The sequence below is a fragment of the Thalassophryne amazonica genome, chromosome 6 (assembly GCF_902500255.1).
Source record: "Thalassophryne amazonica chromosome 6, fThaAma1.1, whole genome shotgun sequence".
NCBI classification, from domain to species: domain Eukaryota; kingdom Metazoa; phylum Chordata; class Actinopteri; order Batrachoidiformes; family Batrachoididae; genus Thalassophryne; species Thalassophryne amazonica.
Genome location: NC_047108.1, coordinates 18971631 through 18990913, shown reverse-complemented (window position 1 = coordinate 18990913; position 19283 = coordinate 18971631). Strand labels below are relative to the sequence as shown.

Genomic DNA, 19283 nt, shown 5'->3' with positions numbered 1-19283 from the left:
GGATAGAGTTGTGATGTCATCACGCGTGCACTTAGGCACTGTCTAGCGGGATCTTGAAAATTTCTTCTTTTTTTTTATACAAATGAAAAAAATGACATATTTTACAAGAGCACATGTATTTGTAAACACCAACACATGTTACATTGATTCACTTGTTGGTTTTTACATAGAATGAATGAATCAACCAATCGGTTTGAGCGGAGGCTTAGTTTACCCACAATCTCCTCTAGGCATCTGTGTGTTAATGTTCAAATCTTCAGAATAGTGCATTATTTTAAAATTAACAGATGTGTTATATAATCACTTTGTACATTTTAAGAGTTTACATTAATGTAGTTATTCTATCTGGAATAATTTTACTTATAAAGCAAAACCATAATTCAATCCTGCTTTCCATTTCAAGACCTCTGCCTCATCGTGGGACCACTGTATCCTGTCAGGGTAAATGACGCTTCCCTACAGCAGGGCGCAGAGCACACAAAGACAGAAGTGCTGGCTCATTGGCTGTTTGGGTTTATGATCACCATTGGTTCTGTTAGAAGGTTTGACGGTGTTTAAACTCAAAATCAACTTCTTAGCAGCTGGGAGCGTATTTGAGGCAAAATTGCAAGTTATCGGTTATCTGTAGCTTCCGTTAAATTTTAGACAGTTTATCAGTTTAGCGTTAAAAAAGATACCTTTTCAGTTACCTGATTACCAGTTATTGAAGCTAACTTTTTGGTTAGTTGAATGAATGAAAACTGTTTATTTCGAACATTTGATACAACAACAATTACAAGATAGATCAGTAAAGACAACAACAAAAAAGTTCCTACTGTGTACCCAACATGTCCGAAAAGGGGTAGGGTGAAGCATCAGCTTATTTATCCCTACCCCTTCTTCCCCACAACCAGTAATACCCTTTGCCACATATACACATAGATTCCTACACACCTAAACCGATATCAATATATATATACATACATATACATACACATACACATATATATATACATACACACATCAACATACATACACATATACATACACATATATACACATATACATATATACACATATATATACACAAACATAAATATACACCTTCACATACCTACTTACATACAAAATACTATATATTTACAAGCCGAAGCAAAAAACAAAAACACCCTAACCCTCATTACCCTTCCTCCTCCCTATACCCAGAAAAAACCATATTTTTGTGCCGCTGTTTGAACTGGTTCATGCTTGGACATTGCTTGAGCCCCACTCCCAATCTGTTCCACATCCTCACCCCACAGACAGAAATACAGAAACCTTTTAATGTTGTCCGTGCCCACTGATGCTTTAAATTAAATTTCCCCCTCAGACTGTAATCCCCTGATCTGTTAAAAAACATATTTTTAATATTTGCTGGAAGTAAATTGTTTATTGCTTTATACACAATTTGTACTGTTTGAAAATGAACCAAGTCTGTGAATTTTAAGAATTTGGATTCTAAAAATAGTGGATTTGTATGATCTCTATAGCCAGTATTATGAATAATTCTTATAGCTCTTTTCTGCATTACTGATAGTGATTGTGTTGTACCTTTATAAGTATTACCCCATACCTCTGCACAGTACTGTAAATATGGTAAAACCAGTGAGCAGTAAAGAATGCGGAGTGAGTTGTGGTCCAGAATATGTTTCGCTTTGTTTAGAACTGAAATGCTTCTTGACAGTTTACTTTGTATATGTTTTATATGAGTCTTCCAGTTTATCTTATCATCTATTATCACCCCCAGAAACTTATTTTCATGTATCCTTTCAATATCTACCCCCTCGACTTGTAACTGAACCTGTATGTCTGTATTACAATAGCCAAATAACATGTATTTTGTTTTACTTAAGTTTAATGATAATTTGTTTCTGTCAAACCATATTTTCAATTTTCCCATTTCTATACTGATCCTCCTCAGTAACTCCTGCAAATCCCCCCCTGAACAAAAAATGCTTGTGTCATCTGCAAATAATACTAATTTTAATATTTTGGAAACATTGACAATATCATTTATATAAATTAGAAACAGTTTTGGACCCAATACTGACCCCTGTGGGACGCCACAAGCATTGTCCAAGCATGATGATGTATATTCCCCCAACTTCACAAACTGTTTTCTGTTACTTAAGTAGCTTCTCACCCAGTGCAACACCAACCCCCTAATCCCATACTGTTCAAGTTTATTGATTAATATGTCATGATTAATTGTATCAAAAGCCTTTTTAAGGTCTATAAATATTCCAACTGAATGTAATTTGTGGTCTATGGTGTTTGTAATCTCTTCAACTGATTCTATTAATGCAAGTGATGTTGAACTATGTGCTCTGAATCCATATTGACTATCAGTAAGTAATTTATGTTTATTTATGAATTTGTCTAATCTATTATTGAATAACTTTTCTAAGAATTTGGAAAATTGTGGAAGCAAAGAAACAGGTCTATAATTTGTGAAGTGGTGTCTATCCCCAGTCTTATACAGCGGCACAACCTTAGCTATTTTCATTTGATTGGGAAATTTACCGGTTTGAAATGATAAGTTACAGATGTATGTTAATGGTTCTACAATCCATTCAATGACCTGTTTTACCACCACCATATCAATTTCATTTAAATCGGTAGATGTTTTATATTTACAATTATTCACAATGTCTATAATTTCATTTCCATCCACTGCTGTGAGGAACATTGAACAGGGATTTCTTTCTATAAGATTATTATCCCAATCCTCAGATTGGGAATCGGGAATTTTTTCTGCCAAGCTTGGTCCAATATTTACAAAAAAATTATTAAAACCGTTGACTACCTCATCCTTATTTTCCTTCTTGACATTATTATCAATGAAATACTGAGGGTTACTCTGTTTTTTATTACCATTTTTGATAATGCTATTTAATATATCCCATATTCCTTTAATATTGTTTTTGTTATTATATAATATGTTACTATAATATTCCTTCCTACATACCCGTATAATATTAGTTAATCTATTTTTGTATTTCTTATATCTATTTTCTGCCTCTTTAGTCTTTAGTTTTATGAATTCTCTATACAGTGTATTTTTCTTATTACATGCATTTCGTAACCCTTTCGTCATCCATGGTCGAGCTTGGATTTTTTATTTTCTGTAGTCTTGTTTAATTGGACAATTTTTATCATATAATGATGTAAATATTTGTAAAAAAGTTTCATATGCACTATCAACATCACTTTCACTGTATACCTTTTCCCAGTTTTGCTCCTGTAAATCCTTCTTTAGTGTGTTCATGTTTTCCTCTGTCCGCACTCGCCTGTATTTTATTTTCTCCTCTGGCTGATTCCGCCGATGGTTTCTATTATAAACGATGAAAACTGGTAGATGATCACTAATGTCATTGATTAATAATCCACTCACAGTGTTATTCTCAGTATCATTGCTGAATATATTATCAATTAAGGTGGCACTATGGGATGTAATTCTGCTTGGCCTGATGATTTTTGGATATAAACTCATACTGTACATTATACTGATAAATTCATCTGTTATTTTATGCTTATTTGGATTGAGCAGATCAATATTTAAGTCACCACAAATGAACACAGTTTTTTGATTAGTTTTTGAGAACATTTTTCCCATACAGTCAGTGAATGTTTCAATACTAGATCCTGGTGCTCTATATATACAGCTGACTAATACATTTTTGCTTTTTTCTTCACATATTTCAATAGTTATACATTCTAATAAGTTATCAATCAATCAATCAATCAACTTTTTTCTTATATAGCGCCAAATCACAACAAACAGTTGCCCCAAGGCGCTCCATATTGCAAGGCAAGGCCATACAATAACCATGAAAAACCCCAACGGTCAAAACGACCCCCTATGAGCAAGCACTTGGCCACAGTGGGAAGGAAAAACTCCCTTTTAACAGGAAGAAACCTCCAGCAGAACCAGGCTCAGGGAGGGGCAGTCTTCTGCTGAGACTGGTTGGGGCTGAGGGAAAGAACCAGGAAAAAGACATGCCGAGAAGGGGGGCAGAGATCGATCACTAATGATTAAATGCAGAGTGATGCATACGGAGCAAAAAAAGAAAGAAACAGTGCATCATGGGAACCCCCCACAGTCTACGTCTAAAGCAACATAACCAAGGGATGGTCCAGGGTCACCCGATCCAGCCCTAACTATAAGCCTTAGCGAAAAGGAAAGTTTTAAGCCTAATCTTAAAAGTAGAGAGGGTATCTGTCTCCCTGATCTGAATTGGAGCTGGTTCCACAGGAGAGGAGCCTGAAAGCTGAAGGCTCTGCCTCCCATTCTACTCTTACAAACCCTAGGAACCACAAGTAAGCCCGCAGTCTGAGAGCGAAGCGCTCTAATGGGGTAATATGGTACTACGAGGTCCCTAAGATAAGATGGGACCTGATTATTCAAAACCTTATAAGTAAGAAGAAGAATTTTAAATTCTATTCTAGAATTAACAGGAAGCCAATGAAGAGAGGCCAACACGGGTGAGATATGCTCTCTCCTGCTAGTCCCCGTCAGTACTCTAGCTGCAGCATTCTGAACCAACTGAAGGCTTTATAAGTAAACTGTCAAGGGCTTTATCAATCACAGTTGTCATATTGTCTACTATTTTATAATCCATGTTCTTATCCACATACACAGCCACTCCTCCTCCACTCTTATTTTTTCTGTTTACACAATTAAATTCATATCCATCCAGTTCAAAATCCATTCCTTTATCTTCATTGATCCATGTTTCTGATATAGCAATTATGTTAAATATTTTTTTAAACTGACTTAAATATTCTTTAATGTTAAAGTTTGCATATAGACTTCTGCTGTTGAAATGGATTATTGATAATTTGTTATCCGTTCTAATGATCCGATTAAACTGTTCATCTGTATAATAGCAACAACTGTCATTGATATTTGAGAAGAAATTATTGTCCGGGTCTATATCGTGCTCCAAGTCCAGTACATTGTGGTCTGTGTATTTAAATGTTCTCAGTTCTACTTTTCCATGATCAGCAATCCTTTGAGTTATATCCTTCTTGTCTCCAGATGTAGATGAATAGGTAGTAGATGAATAGGTTCCTCTGGTCTGTGTCATGGTGTTGTGATGTGTTTGTGTCCTCATACCTTATTGGTCATATTTGTCCAGATCCTCGCTTTAAGAAACACTATTGTTCATATTTGTCCAGCTCCTCGATGTTCCTTATTGCCATGACTTTTGCTTGTTCTGGTGATCCGTTCAGTTTGATGAATATTTTACAGTTTGAAGTCCATGTGTGCTGGATTTTTCCCTGTTTCTTCAAGAAGCGTGCTTTCCTGGCGATGTCGGCATTCCGTTTGGTGAGATGTTCATTGATGAATACGTTTGTCCCTTTCAGTTTTCTTCCTTGTTTTAACAGTGCTGTTTTGTGTTTTCTGTTGATGAATCTCATGATGACGGTTCGTTTATCACCGTCATTCTCCGGGGCAGAGGGTGGCACGCTTCAATGTTATTTAAATCCATTTCTATACCTTTAGATAGGAGGAAATCAGCAACCTGTTTTTCCACAGAGCTGACCTCCTGTTCACTGGGCTCCCCTCCGCTCTCATCTGTTACCGCCCGTGCGTAGGACCGTGGTTTGATATGAAGACCTGTGATGATGACGTCGTTAATTCTGGTGTACTGCTCCAATTCAGCCACTCTATTTTCCAGCTGATCTTTCTCGGCATTCTGGAGCCGTAATGCCTTCACCTCCTCCACCAGATCCATGATTGATTTCTGTTGCTGCTTCACAAAAGAGATCTCCTCTGATAGAAAGTCCAGAGATTTTTTTAATATCGTCACCTTCCTCCGCTGTCAGAACCTTCTTAGGCCCCATGGTCGGCTTATGAGCAGCTTGTCGATCGCCGATGTTAACAGCCTGCGTTGTTTGTCACCGGGATGGATCTGCACTGTGCTGGTGCCGCGCGGCCTCGGTGTTTCCGCGCTGATGGATCCGCGGTGGCTGCACGAGGCCTCGGGGAAGCGGCACTCGTGACGCAGCGCGCGGCCTCAGTGAATTCACCACGTTGGGCGGGCCTCGGACGTTGTTGCTGTCCAGTCGCGGGGCTAAGTTGCCGGTTGAGGTGGTATTCCCACTGTCCGGGTTGGCAAACACCGGCGTGGCAGATGGCAACTACAAACACCACCTCTGAAAACTCAGGTACAAACTTTTTGCAGCTCGCTCTGACGACACGCAGCTCTGACTGACTGTGACTGACGCAGCTCTGACCTGATATCCAGTGAGTGCCCGCCACTTCTGCAAATATATCAAATGTGTATGAAACTGATGAAAAGGACTTTAGAAAACTACTGTTTTAAACACGTTTAGAATTTTTGGCATGCTTAATATAATAACCATTAATTATTGTACAACTACTATACCATGCTGTTAAATAATTACTCTTATAATGTACTGATATAATATTATTATAACATTATATATAATATCTTTTAATATACAACCCCAGTTCCAGTGAAGTTGGAACATTGTGTAAAATGTAAATAAAAACAGAATACAATGATTTTCAAATCCTCTTCAACCTATATTCACTTGAAAAAAGACAAGATATTTAATGTTCAAAGTGATAAACTTTATTGTTTTTGTGCAAATATTTGGTCATTTTGAAATGGATGCATGCAACACGTTTCAAAAAAGTTGGGGCAGTGGTATGTTTACCACTGTGTTACATCACGTTTCCTTCTAACAACACTCAATAAGCGTTTGGGAACTGAGGACACTAATTGTTGATGTTTTGTAGGTGGAATTCTTTCCCATTCTTGCTTGATGTACAACTTCAGTTGTTCAACAGTCCGGGGGTCTCTGTTGTCGTATTTTGCGCTTCATAATGCGCCAGACATTTTCAATGGGCGACAGTTCTGGACTGCAGGCAGACCAGTCTAGTACCTGCACTCTTTTACTACGAAGCCACGCTGTTGTTACGTGCAGAATGTGTCTTGGCATTGTCTTGCTGAAATAAGCAGGGACATCCCTGAATAAAAATGTTGCTTGGATGGCAGCATGTGTTGCTCCAAAACCTGGATGTACCTTTCAGCATTGATGGTGCCATCACAGATGTGTAAGTTGACCATGCCATGGGCACTAACACACCCCCATACCATCACAGATGCTGGCTTTTGAAGTTTACGCTGGTAATAGTCTGGACGTCCATGATTTCCAAAAACAATTTGAAATGCTGTTAGTGGATTAGCGAAACTGTGTCCACCACTGCTTTTGTGAGGGCGGCGAGTTTTGCTCTGTCTGATTGGTGCCCTAAAAAAGTGCTGCAGTGACAAGATGGTGCCTTTCTGAAACAGTCATAACATTTTCAAATGAAAGCTGTCAGAGTGGCCGCACAAAGAATTCAAAGTACTCTGAAAAAAGACACTGGTTGCAGCGAGTTTTATCCCCAGCTGGCCAACGGCTCAAAGGGGGATTATCCCATGGTGATTTCTCTCCATCCATCCTATAAAGGGTATAAACGTTCTGAAATCAACTCCTCTCACACTTTTAGGATGAATTTCGTGAAACTTGGTAAAAGTCCTTGTTATAGGTTGGAAATATGCATATTGTAATATTGTACAAGACTGACATATTTTGGCAGAGTTATGGCCCTTGAATAACAAACCTAGACACTGCCAGTTTCATGAATGAGTGTCTGCATTCTGAAATCAGCTATCTCGTACCTTGAAATGTTATTAGAATGTAGCAAATACTTGTGCCAAAGCAGTGTTTGCCAATGAGGGATTTTGTGCTCTCAGAGCGCTGTTATTCATAATTGGAATAAAAATGTCCAATGTTTTACTCGTCAAAAAAACAGCCTGGCAGTAGCCCTGTCATATGGCATAGCACTCTGTTGGTCCTCTCGGTGGCGCTGTGTGCAGCTGTACCACCAATCGTGTGTGTGTGTGTGTGTGTGTGTGTGTGTGTGTGTGTGTGTGTGTGTGTGTGTGTGTGTGTGTGTGTGTGTGTTTCAGCCCAGAGAAGCTACTGAAGAAGAGCTCCTGCTGGCACACATGTAAGTTCACAAACTTTTCAACATTTAATGTTGTTTTCTTTCATTTGTGTGACGAGGATGATTCAGTATCAGGAATCCTGTTAAATCATTTATTGAGTCTTTAAATCCAGAATAAACACAATAACCTCGCGGCCCAATTGCGGATAAGCAGTTGAAGATGTGTGTATAAAAGTGCCGAGATGGACTGATGTTAAAAGCAGACAGTCTCTGCCTCCTGTGAAGCCACACACACAAGGGGTCAAGCACGGCAATAATTACAAAGAAATATCAAGAAGATAAGGCCAAAAGGTGTGTGCTGAAATGGCTGAGGTCAGTGAGTGTGCTGTACCGTCCACAGCTGAGGGCCAAGAGTCCACTGACCTTCCAGAGAGACAAAAAAAAAAAAAAAATCTTTTCTCTAATGGCATTTATCCTGGAAGTGCTATAGGAATAATGTTATTACCAGATATCATAGATATACTCAATTTTTTGAAAAGGAATTTGAAGTTATAAACTCGTTAGCTTTGTTTTACTTCTTTCTTTAATAATTTGTTTGTTTTTATAGTAACAAAGGCTACTTTTATTTAGTAGTATTGTTCATATTACAGTTTAACAATTGTATCTTAAAATGATATTTAAATATTTAAACCTTGTTTTCATTCTTTAAGTTCTTGGTAACACTTTATATTAACTACACGCTATAAAGCATTAGTAACTGCTTAACGTATTCTAAGGTTGAAAATCATCAAGCAGACACTTTGTTTCCATCCGAGAGGCTATCCGCTTGATCGATTTGAATTTATATCATCGATGTAAAACCTCATTAGTTTTTTTAAGACTAGTTAGCTGATTAGCCACTGTCGCTTAGCAACTACTTGCAATTACTTGCAAATGAACACCACCTCCTAACCGAACATCACTTTAACATTTCGCGACGAATGAACCCGCACTCCTCATCTAATACCGCCATACCAATTCCTCAAAACAAAATATACGTTAAGTATTTATTAATGGATATATATAAAAGTGGAATGGTCAACTGTTGGTGACTCTGCATAACACATATAAATAGCATCTACAAATGAGTTATAATGCAAATTTATCCATCACTTTAGTTGAGTTCACACCAAATACTTTACTAACAGCTTGTAAAGGCTTTACAATAGTATTTTTAAGTTTACTAATACGTTGATAAGCATTTAGAAATGGACATATAAAAGTGAATTTGTCAGCTGTTTGAGATTGTGATTAAAATATATATTAAACATATACAAATGAATTACAAAACAAATTTAATCACCACAAGGATATTACAAATGCTTAACTAATGCTCAGTCAAAGCTTATTCGTACATTGAAAGAAGAATTCGTACATAGATAAAGTCTTTAAAACTGCATACTTATAGTGATGGGGAAAGAGAATTGAGCTTTGTACATTAGTATTAACATCCATCCATCCATTTTCTTCCGCTTTATCCGGAGTCGGGTCGCGGGGGCAGCAGCTCAAGCAAAGCCGCCCAGACCTCCCGATCCAAACACACCTCCCCCAGCTCCTCTGGGGGAACCCCAAGTCGTTCCCAAGCCAGCCAAGAGATGTAATCCTTCCAGCGTGTCCTGGGTCTTCCCCGGGGCCTCCTCCCAATGGGACGTGCCCGGAACACCTCTCCAGCGAGGCGTCCAGGGGGCATCCGAAAAAGATGCCGGAGCCACCTCAACTGACTCCTTTCGATGTGGAGGAGCAGCGGCTCGACTCCGAGCTCCTCCCGAGTGACCGAGCTCCTCACCCTATCTCTAAGGGAGCGCCCAGCCACCCTGCGGAGGAAACTCATCTCGGCCGCTTATACCCGTGATCTCGTTCTTTCGGTCATGAGCCAAATCTCATGACCATAGGTGAGGATCAGAACGTAGATCGATCAGTAAATCGAGAGCTTTGCCCCCCTACTCAGCTCTCTCTTCACCACGACGGTCCGATACAGCGACCGCATCACTGCAGATGCTGCACCGATCCATCTATCGATTTCACGCTCCATCCGTCCCTCACTCGTGAACAAGACCCAAAGATACTTAAACTCCTCCACTTGAGGCAAGGACACTCCACTGACCTGAAGAGGGCAAAGCACCTTTTTCCGGTCGAGAACCATGGCCTCGGATTTGGAGGTGCTGATTTTCATCCCGGACGCCTCACACTCGGCTGCAAACCGCCCCAGTGCACGCTGAAGGTCCTGATTTGACGAAGCCAACAGAACCACATCATCCACAAACAGCAGAGATGAGATTCTGTGGTTCCCAAACCAGACCCCCTCTACACCCTGGCTGCGCCCAGAAATTCTGTCCATAAAAATAATGAACAGAACCAGTGACAACCGGTTCTATTCATTAATTGTTGCATTAATTGTTAATACTAACCGGTGTCACCGGTTAGTATTAACAAATGATGCATAACGTATTGAGGAATAAGGAAAAGGTAGTTAATGCAATCTTTAAAAATGTTATAACTGATACATTGAGCGTCATCTAATGGTTTATAATGCTTAGTAAAGGCTTAATAATTTGTGAGGAAAGAATGTAAAGACAATAAAAAATATGATTTGTAAAGAATTTTTGTCACTAGTGAATAGTGTCTGATTTCATGTTTGTAAATGATAAACTATTAATGATCAACTTTTCTTAAGTGGTTTATAGAGAATTTAAAAAGGGTTAGGGTTACATAGACATTACATATTTTATTATTAATAATTATTAAGCCATCTGTTTATGTTCTTACCAATGAGTAGCTAATAAAAAAGAATGTTTTATAAATGTTTTACAAGTAGTTATTTAAGCATTTACTTCCACTTTATAAATGCTTTACTAATGCTTTATAGGGTGCAGTTAATATAAAGTGTTACCAAGTTCTTTTTATTAATGACAACCAGTTATATTTACCCCCACTTTTTATTTTTTCTGATCCTGGACTTAAACGCATGATCCAGTCCAAACTGCAAGTTTTCCCAGCCATGACACCTGTATGTAATCTGAGCGCAACAGCCCATGGTATCAATAAACTGGATTGATATTTGCTCTCTTAAGAGTCTCTTGGGTGAGTTTCAGATGTAGTATAAATTGCAGCAGTCAGGTCGTCACCTGTCCTCCCATTTAAGACCTGTGTGCGCTTTAATCTGGCGCATCAGCGTGACAACAGTTGACCTGGTAAGTGAGAGAAGTCAGAAAACTTTCAGATCATTTATGGGTGCAGTGGTCATCCACCGAGGCTCCCTAAGGTGAAGAAGTTCACTGCCTCCTTCCTGCAGCTCCACCCACCTGATCTCCTCCAGAGCAACCCTCCCTGACCTTTAACCCTGACCTCTTTAAACCCGAGGTTTATTTGTTTGTGGTCGTTTTCAGATTTTCTTTTTTTTTTTCATCCACGCGTGTTAATTTGTTTTTGCTATTAAAGCTAGCGGTGGGTCAGACACTCAGTGACCTGGTTAAGTGTTGGTCACTTTGTTGTGCTGCTGTTAATCTCTTCTGGTTGGTCTTCGTCTCTGTCCTACAGGAAACAGTATGTGGATCTGATGAGATCGACTCAGACGATGTCAGAGCTCGAACTCCACGCCCTGTCCGACACCTACGACTCCATCTACCTGCACCACGTAAGCCCCCCCTCACTCAGTGCTGCTTTTTGATAACATTAAGTGAACATTTTATCCTCGTCAGTGTGGACCTGCAGATTCTATCTGTTGTTGTTTCAATAGCTGGAACGTTTGTCATCCATATCATTTATTGTCTCTGTCAAGGAATTAATATTTTTGGTCTTTTATATTATCTAAACCTCTAGCAGGATTACTCAAAACACGAGGAACTAGTTTTCATAGAACTTGTTGGAAAGGTGGCACATGGCCCCAGGAAGAACCCATTAGGTTTTGTAGTAGATCCCAAGTACAGGGGCGGATCCAGGATCTGCCCAGATCCATTTTCTCCTCTTTCTTTAACATTGTGAGATATGAAGTTTTTTTTTTCAACATTTTTTTAAATAATGAGCTATGAGTATTATTTTTTTTTTATAATTTACATTTTGATTTTTACCATTATAATAATAAACACAGATAAATAAAGACTCAAAACAACACAATATAATGCAGTGACCACTAATGACAACCAAGGAAAATGAAAATAAATAAAAAGGAAGTAAAAAATCAAACGTGCCACAAACAGCTCGCACACACTCAGCCCGTGAGGAGCTGAGACCCACAGAGTCGGCCTCACTCATACTCAAGGCTCTGATGGTCCAATTCAACACTTTCAATGAAGGCATGGTAGCACCCCCCCCCTTCCGATGATAAAGTTCCACCTCATTGATCAGTCTGAATGGCAAATTTTCGAATGCAGCCAGTTTTCCCAGCTGAAGAATCAGAATGGGTTTTATTCGCCAAGTATGCACAGAATACTAAACTGAACGATCGGGGGAGAAGGGCCTTAGTTAGGGAGGTGACCAAGAACCTGATGGTCACTCTGTCAGAGTGCCAGCATTCCTCTGTGGAGAGAGGAGAACCTTCCAGAAGGACAACCATCTCTACAGCAATCCACCAATCAGGTCTGTATGGTAGAGTGGCCAGATGGAAGCCACTCCTTAGTAAAAGGCACATGGCAGCCAACCTGGAGCTTGACATAAGGCACCTGAAGGACTCTCAGACCAGGAGAAACAAAATTCTCTGGTTTTTAATTATTATAAATTATAAATTAATCTGTTGATAGATTCATGCACAGATCAGAGCAATCAGATTTCTTTTTCTTCTCATTTTCATCTTAAATTATGGAAGAATTCGTATGGCTGTAGAAGAACAAAGCTGACCCAACTGTTAAACCATCTGGTAAATATGACATTATTAGTTTCAGTTTAAATCTGGACAGAGATCTTTAAAGAGGAGAAAAAGAGTTTTTGTTTCTGTGCCCACAAATGTTAACGACTGAATCTTTTTTTATGTGAGCAATGAGGTCCAAGTCTTTGCTGTCAAAGATTCCTTTGGGTCCAGTGTTTTCTGATTGCTGGCATAGTCCAGTGATCTCACCTGGGGCCTGGTGCTGAACCAGACTGGAACTGGACCTGAACTCTTCAGAAGTAGAGAATCAATGATCAACAAAATCTGATGATCTCATCCAAACCTCCAGTTTGAGTTTGATCACCCACCGTCAGATGGTTCAGACTCATCATTTCTCCAAAGGCCTTAAACTCTCTGATGGTTCAGCGCTGGTTTTAGGATGAAGTTTGGGGGCCTTGAGGCATGTGGTGGTTGTGATGTTTGGAGTCCTCAAAAAGATGAATAATGCTGTGTTTTTGTGTGTCAGGACTCGTTCCAGGTTGCCTCCTTAGCCGTGGGTTCCGTCCTGCAGCTGGTGGATAAGGTCATGACCTCAGAACTCAGGAACGGGTTCGCTGTGGTTAGGTAAGTCCCACCTTCAGTGACTTCTGAGCGTGGTCTCAAAGTTGTGATTTTTTTTTTTTCTCTAGCCTTATGGAGCCACTTGAACTAATGAATAATAATGATAGTAATCATAGTAATATATGAATACAATAATATATATTAAGGGTGTGACCATACGTGTATGTTATATTGAGCCGTACAGTACACACATGACGGTCCGGTGCACAGAACTGTACGCAGAATACACAGAAGAATAGAACTGTCTTTATTGTCATATATAAGATAATCCTTTAATAGTCCCACGATGGGGAAATTTACGATGTTACAGCAGCACAGGGACAGTCACAGAACAACACTGCAAATATGCAAAAATAAGGTAAAAGAAAGATAATTACCAAAATACGGCAGTCAAGTTCTGTGTGGAATAACAATATATACAGTAGAATAGATTACACTATATACAGGCAGAATGAACGTTTCATAATGTTGGACATGAGTGTTCAAGTATTCATTCATTCCTTCAAATTACTATAACAACATATATATGTGTGTGTGTGTGTGTGTGTGTTTGTTTGTTTGTTTGTTTGTTTTTATATATATATATATATATATATATATGTATGTATGTATGTATGTAAATAAACATGAATAAAGTGCAGTTTAAAAAGTGGCTGTAAATATTTAGGTCAGTGACTGTGAACACTGGGGGCGCAAAAGCCAGTGCTGTTAAGGTGCTAAAGGCGGAAGGAGGTATGTTGAGTTGTTTGTTGTCCGGGGTGGGTGTGTATTTATGGGAATAGGTCTGTGTGTGTGTGTGTGTGTGTGTGTGTGTGTGTGTGTGTGTGTGTGTGTGTGTGTGTGTGTGTGTGTGTGTGTGTGTGTGTGTGTGTGTGTGTGTGTGTGTGTGTGTGTGTGTGTGTTTGCAGTACGTATGGTCCAGGTGAAGAAGCTGTTTGTCAGCCTGCTGCTGTGGAACTTTGTTGACCTGTAGCGTCTCCCGGAGGCAAGGATGCTTATTCGCTGTCTTTGGACGGTTTTCCGTCTTTTTGTAAATTCTTGCCGTCTGAAAGAAATGGCAGAACATTATTTTTTATTTCTTCAAATCGACAAACTAATATTTTGCTGTAAAACGCCCAAATTCCTTTGAAATCGATCATCATAAAGTGGTTTGTTTACCAGAGAAGGAGGCCGCCAACAGTTCAACGCGCATTGTCATTGGTTGAAAAATGACGACTCTCCGCGCAGAATCGCTTTTCGCCGAGCGCTCTTGTGAAGGTAGTAAATGCGCAACAATGTCTCGATGTTCCAGACAATTTCCCGCCTGCTTCCTGCGCCAAATCTCATAGCATCATTCAACAAATTTTCTACCTCGTCAGTTTCTCATTGTTTATTTCCAGTATTACACAAGATAAATGCAGGTATGGCAATAATTTAATTATTGTTAAGAATTGATTCGATCCACCGACATCAATAGTCTTTTTGCTTAACGGTTCTCTTATCGGTCCTTCAGAGTGGCCGTTGTTTTTGGGGTGTTTGTCGGGAAAATGATTATGTCTCTGCGTTGATTACAGAACCTCTGCAGGGTCCTGTAATCAATCATTTCTGCAGCGCAGCTCTTCTTTGAAGCAATGAAGCATTGATCCGACCCGCTGCTTCGTTGGTTTCATTTCACTTTATCTTAATTTTTCCCCGCTAAAACCCCAAAGAGCATATGTCTGAGAGTAATATTTACCTTTTTATGTTAAACCGACCTGTTATGGTCTTCTGAAACAGTCGATAGATGTATTTTATAACTTAAAAATGGGACTGATGCTAATGTGTTAGCATGTCTATGGCATTTTCAGTGTTAAAGTTAGCATTAAGCTGTTCGCATCATTTTTTTCTGTATAATAATTAATAGCTCAGCGTTTGTTGTCGTAGAAGAGTCAGATGTATTACAAATTGTATTTTTTTAATGTATTTATTTTTATTTAGATATTAATAATAATAATAAGGCAGGTTATATTTTGCCGGATACGGCAAACACGCACCTAGCGATATTTGACCGTATCTCCTTGCTGATTGGCTAGTTCAAATGACATCATCGTAGAGTTTATTTCAACATGGCGGCGCCCTCGGCAAAGTTCAACTGGGCGATATTTCGCCGTACATGGCACCGGTAAAATGGCGGGTTGCAGTGAAAATAATTTCGGGCACAGTGGAAATAATTTTCGTCACATGGTGGAAATAATTTTGGGCACGGCTATGCCATATTTTTGAGCTGCTTTTAGTGTCTGAGAATTCCTTTAGCTGCTTTTAGCATCCGAGAATCCCTCCGGCAGCAGGTGATTTTCTGTTCTGATTCAAATGACTTTATGGCACCCAAAATGGCATTTAAAGATGAAAAATTAGCACCAACACTCAATGCTGAAGATGCCGCCATGTTGATACCCTCTACGATGACTTCATTTGAACTAGCCAATCAGCGAGGAGATCAGGTAAAATATCGCTAGGTGCATGTTTACCATATCTGGAAAAATATACACTTCGTAATAATAATAATAATAGCAACAACAATAATAATGGTAATAATAACTAATAGTGGTGCAATACAATTTTGGAGAAAGAGACAAAAAGAACCTTATTAAAAAAGCACAACAGAAAATACAAGGTCTGTTAGAAAAGTATCAGACCTTTTTATTTTTTGCAAAAACCTGATGGATTTGAATCACGTGTGCTTGCATGAGCAAACCTTGAACCTTCGTGCGTATGCGTGAATTTTTTCACGCCTGTCGATTGCGTCATTTGCTGGCAAGCAGCCTTTGTGTAAGGACATGTGCTCGGATTTTCATTGCAAGGAAAATGACGGAACAACTGGAGCAGCATTGCATCAAATTTTGCCAGAAACTGGGCGACAGCCAGGTGGAAACCATTCGGAAGAATCAGACGGCTCTCGGTGACGATGCTTTGGGCATCACACAGAATAAGGAGCAGTACAACCGGTTTAAAGACGTCCGCACAACGGTGGAGAGCGAGCCACGCTCCGGTCAGCCATCAACATGCTGAAATGACCAGATCATTGCCAAAGTGAACGCTGTGGTGATGCGGGACCGTGAGTGACTATCCGAGAAATTGTGGAAGAGGTGGACATCAGCACTTTTTCGGCACATTCCATTGTGACAGAAGATTTGGCCATGAAAAGAGTGGCGGCAAAATTCGTGCTGAAGCTGCTGACAGCGGAACAAAAGCACCTTCATGTTGAAGTCTCAGGACATGTTGGACTCTGAAAAATGATGCCCACGTCTTCCACAATTTCTCGGATAGTCACACGACTGAAAAGCCACCGAAAGCCGTCTGAATCTTCTGAATGGTTTCCACCTGGCTGTCACCCAGTTTCTGGCAAAATTTGATGCAGTGCTGCTCCAGTCCTTCTGTCATTTTCCTTGCAATGAAAATCCGCCGAGCAAACAACACACGTCCTCACACAAAGGCTGCTTGCCAGCAAATGAAGCAATCGACAGGCGTGAAAAAATTCACGCATGCGCACGAAGGTTCAAGGTTGGCTCATGCAAGCACACTTGATTCAAATCCATCAGGTTTTTGCAAAAAATAAAAAGGTCCAATACTTTTCTAACAGACCTTGTATAAAACCAACTAACAATGAACATAAATAAATATAGAAATAAATGTTTTCTGTGAACACCTAGTGACTCTTACACCTCCACTTCATCCCTGTTTTATTTAAGTTTAATGACTGTTTGTCAAACCATATTTTCAATTTGTTAATTACTTCAGTGATTTCCTCCAGAACTATCTGCCAAGCTAGAAAACTGCTGCTTCTTAGTAAGAGCAGAATACTACTGGAATGAATTTGAATAAGGAAAGTTGTGTTTTTTTCTCAACAAAATGGATGCTGCACTCACTGCAGTTTATTGTCTGGAATAGTGCCAGATTGCATTTCAGAGCTTCTAAAATTCAAACATTTTTGTGTGGGTGGTGTTGGGGGGTAAAATCTGACACTCTAGCTATAAAATGACTGATTGGATGCCATGTCAGTGTTCTGAGTAGAGAAATATTGTGACTGAATATGCATTTATGATGATAATGTGTATACATGGTAATGTCATCTGTGATGGCATGTCAATTGATTAAGCTGAATCTCATCAGTATTATGATACGATATCTCTTTACCTAGTCTGAAAGCAGTTACGAAGTTATTTATAACATGTTATTTGAGAGTTATAATTTTTAATTGCCTAGTCTTTGAGGCCAATCATAAACTAAATATAGTTTTCATCAAGATTTAGCTATATTTGTAAACTATTGTGTTGTTATATTGTGTACATGCTCCTACAGGATGGCGCAACATGCATTCAAAAGCCACATGTTGTGCTGTATTGCATAAGATCACAAGAGATATTTAACAGCTGTTTCAGGTCCAGATTTAGTCCAAAGAATGCACCACAGGACACTTATATTCTCAAAATTTCCTGGGGTGATCCTACGGCGTTCGGGGTAACTTTTGCTGTCTTGAATATTATAGATGAATCACATTTCTGTCTTTTTTTTTTGTTTGTTCTCCTAAGCATCCATGCAGAGGGCAAAAGGTCAAATGGGGGTAGGCAGGATGTGAGGGGTCTCCTGTGATGGCCTTGGTTCTCCTCAGGCAGCAGGATGTGGTGATAGTTTCCAGGTTTGGAAGAAGACAGTCGGTGACCTTTAGGACTGTGTTTATGACCCTCTGCACTGCCATTCTGCCCTTGACTGTGGAGCCTGTGTACCACGCACCCAGACAGTATGTCAGTACACTCTCCAGCGAGGAGTGATAGAAGGTCAGCAGCAGCTTCGTGTCCAGGTTCTTCCTGAGGACACACAGGACGTGTAGCTGCTGCTGACCCTTCTTAACCAGAGTGCTGATGTTGGGGGTCCAGGTGTGGTCTACAGATATGTGGGTGCACAGAAACCTGAAGGTGGTGACAGTTTCCACCTGTTCTTCATTCATGGGGGTCCTGTCTGTTCTTCCTGAAGCCCAGGATGAGTTATTTTGTCTTATGAACGTTCAGGGCCAGGTTGTTCTCTGAGCACCAGAGCGACAGTTCCTCCACCTTTGCCCTGTGTACTGTCTCATCCCCATCCCAGATGAGTCCAACCACTGTGGTATCATCCGCATTAGACCTGTTCAAAATGTCAAATGTTACAAAATCTTTTGGGCCACATATTTTTCTTGTTCCACTAAAAAAAATAAAAGATCTGTGCCAAATTTTATTGTAATTGGACATTGTTTAGGGGTCCCCCATAAAGCAACAATTTTCCCCAAACAAGCAATGTAGTAATCCAGTAATTCCAGTAATGTTCTCCTCTGGGTGACCAATCAGCCACCACTTTTTAGAAGCCATCACATGTACCTGTAAAAGAAAATAATGGCATCAGTCTTCTCCCGTAGGGTGACGTTGCCTTGCCAGCGGAGGGAGAGGAAAATGTATCACTCTGGGGACCTCTAAATCTTATCTGATTGAGTTCAAATTTGGTCTGCACCTATAAAACCCCAAGTGGAACAAAAACAACATGTGGCCCGAAGTCTCTCACAACTTTTATTTTTTCACTGTATAACATGAACAGTCCTAATCCCCATATTTTATAATGCGGTTGGTTGGGTGGGTTGGAGAGCAGTTTTAGGTGTACAGAGAGTACAGTAGAGGGCTCAGAACGCAGCCTTGAGGGGAACCAGTGCTGAGTGTGAGTGTGGAGGAGTGGTGGGGGCCGAGTCTCATAGACTGTGTGCAGCTCGTGAAAAGGTTTTTAATCTAGTTACAGGCAGGGAGGGGGATCTGTAATTTCAGCAGTTTGGTGATGAGAATGTCAGGTATGATGGTGCTA

The 19283-nt window shown here is 39.8% G+C and overlaps 1 protein-coding gene across 1 annotated transcript in view; it reads left to right on the top strand.

Annotated features, from left to right (window-relative positions):
• hdac6 (histone deacetylase 6) overlaps positions 1-19283 on the top strand; it is a 59050-nt gene that overhangs the window by 22717 nt on the left and 17050 nt on the right. Inside the window, exons 6-8 of the mRNA XM_034171859.1 lie at positions 8007-8047; positions 11561-11657; positions 13351-13448. Coding sequence (XP_034027750.1) covers positions 8007-8047; positions 11561-11657; positions 13351-13448 — 236 coding nt within the window. The remainder of the gene's footprint in view (positions 1-8006; positions 8048-11560; positions 11658-13350; positions 13449-19283) is intronic.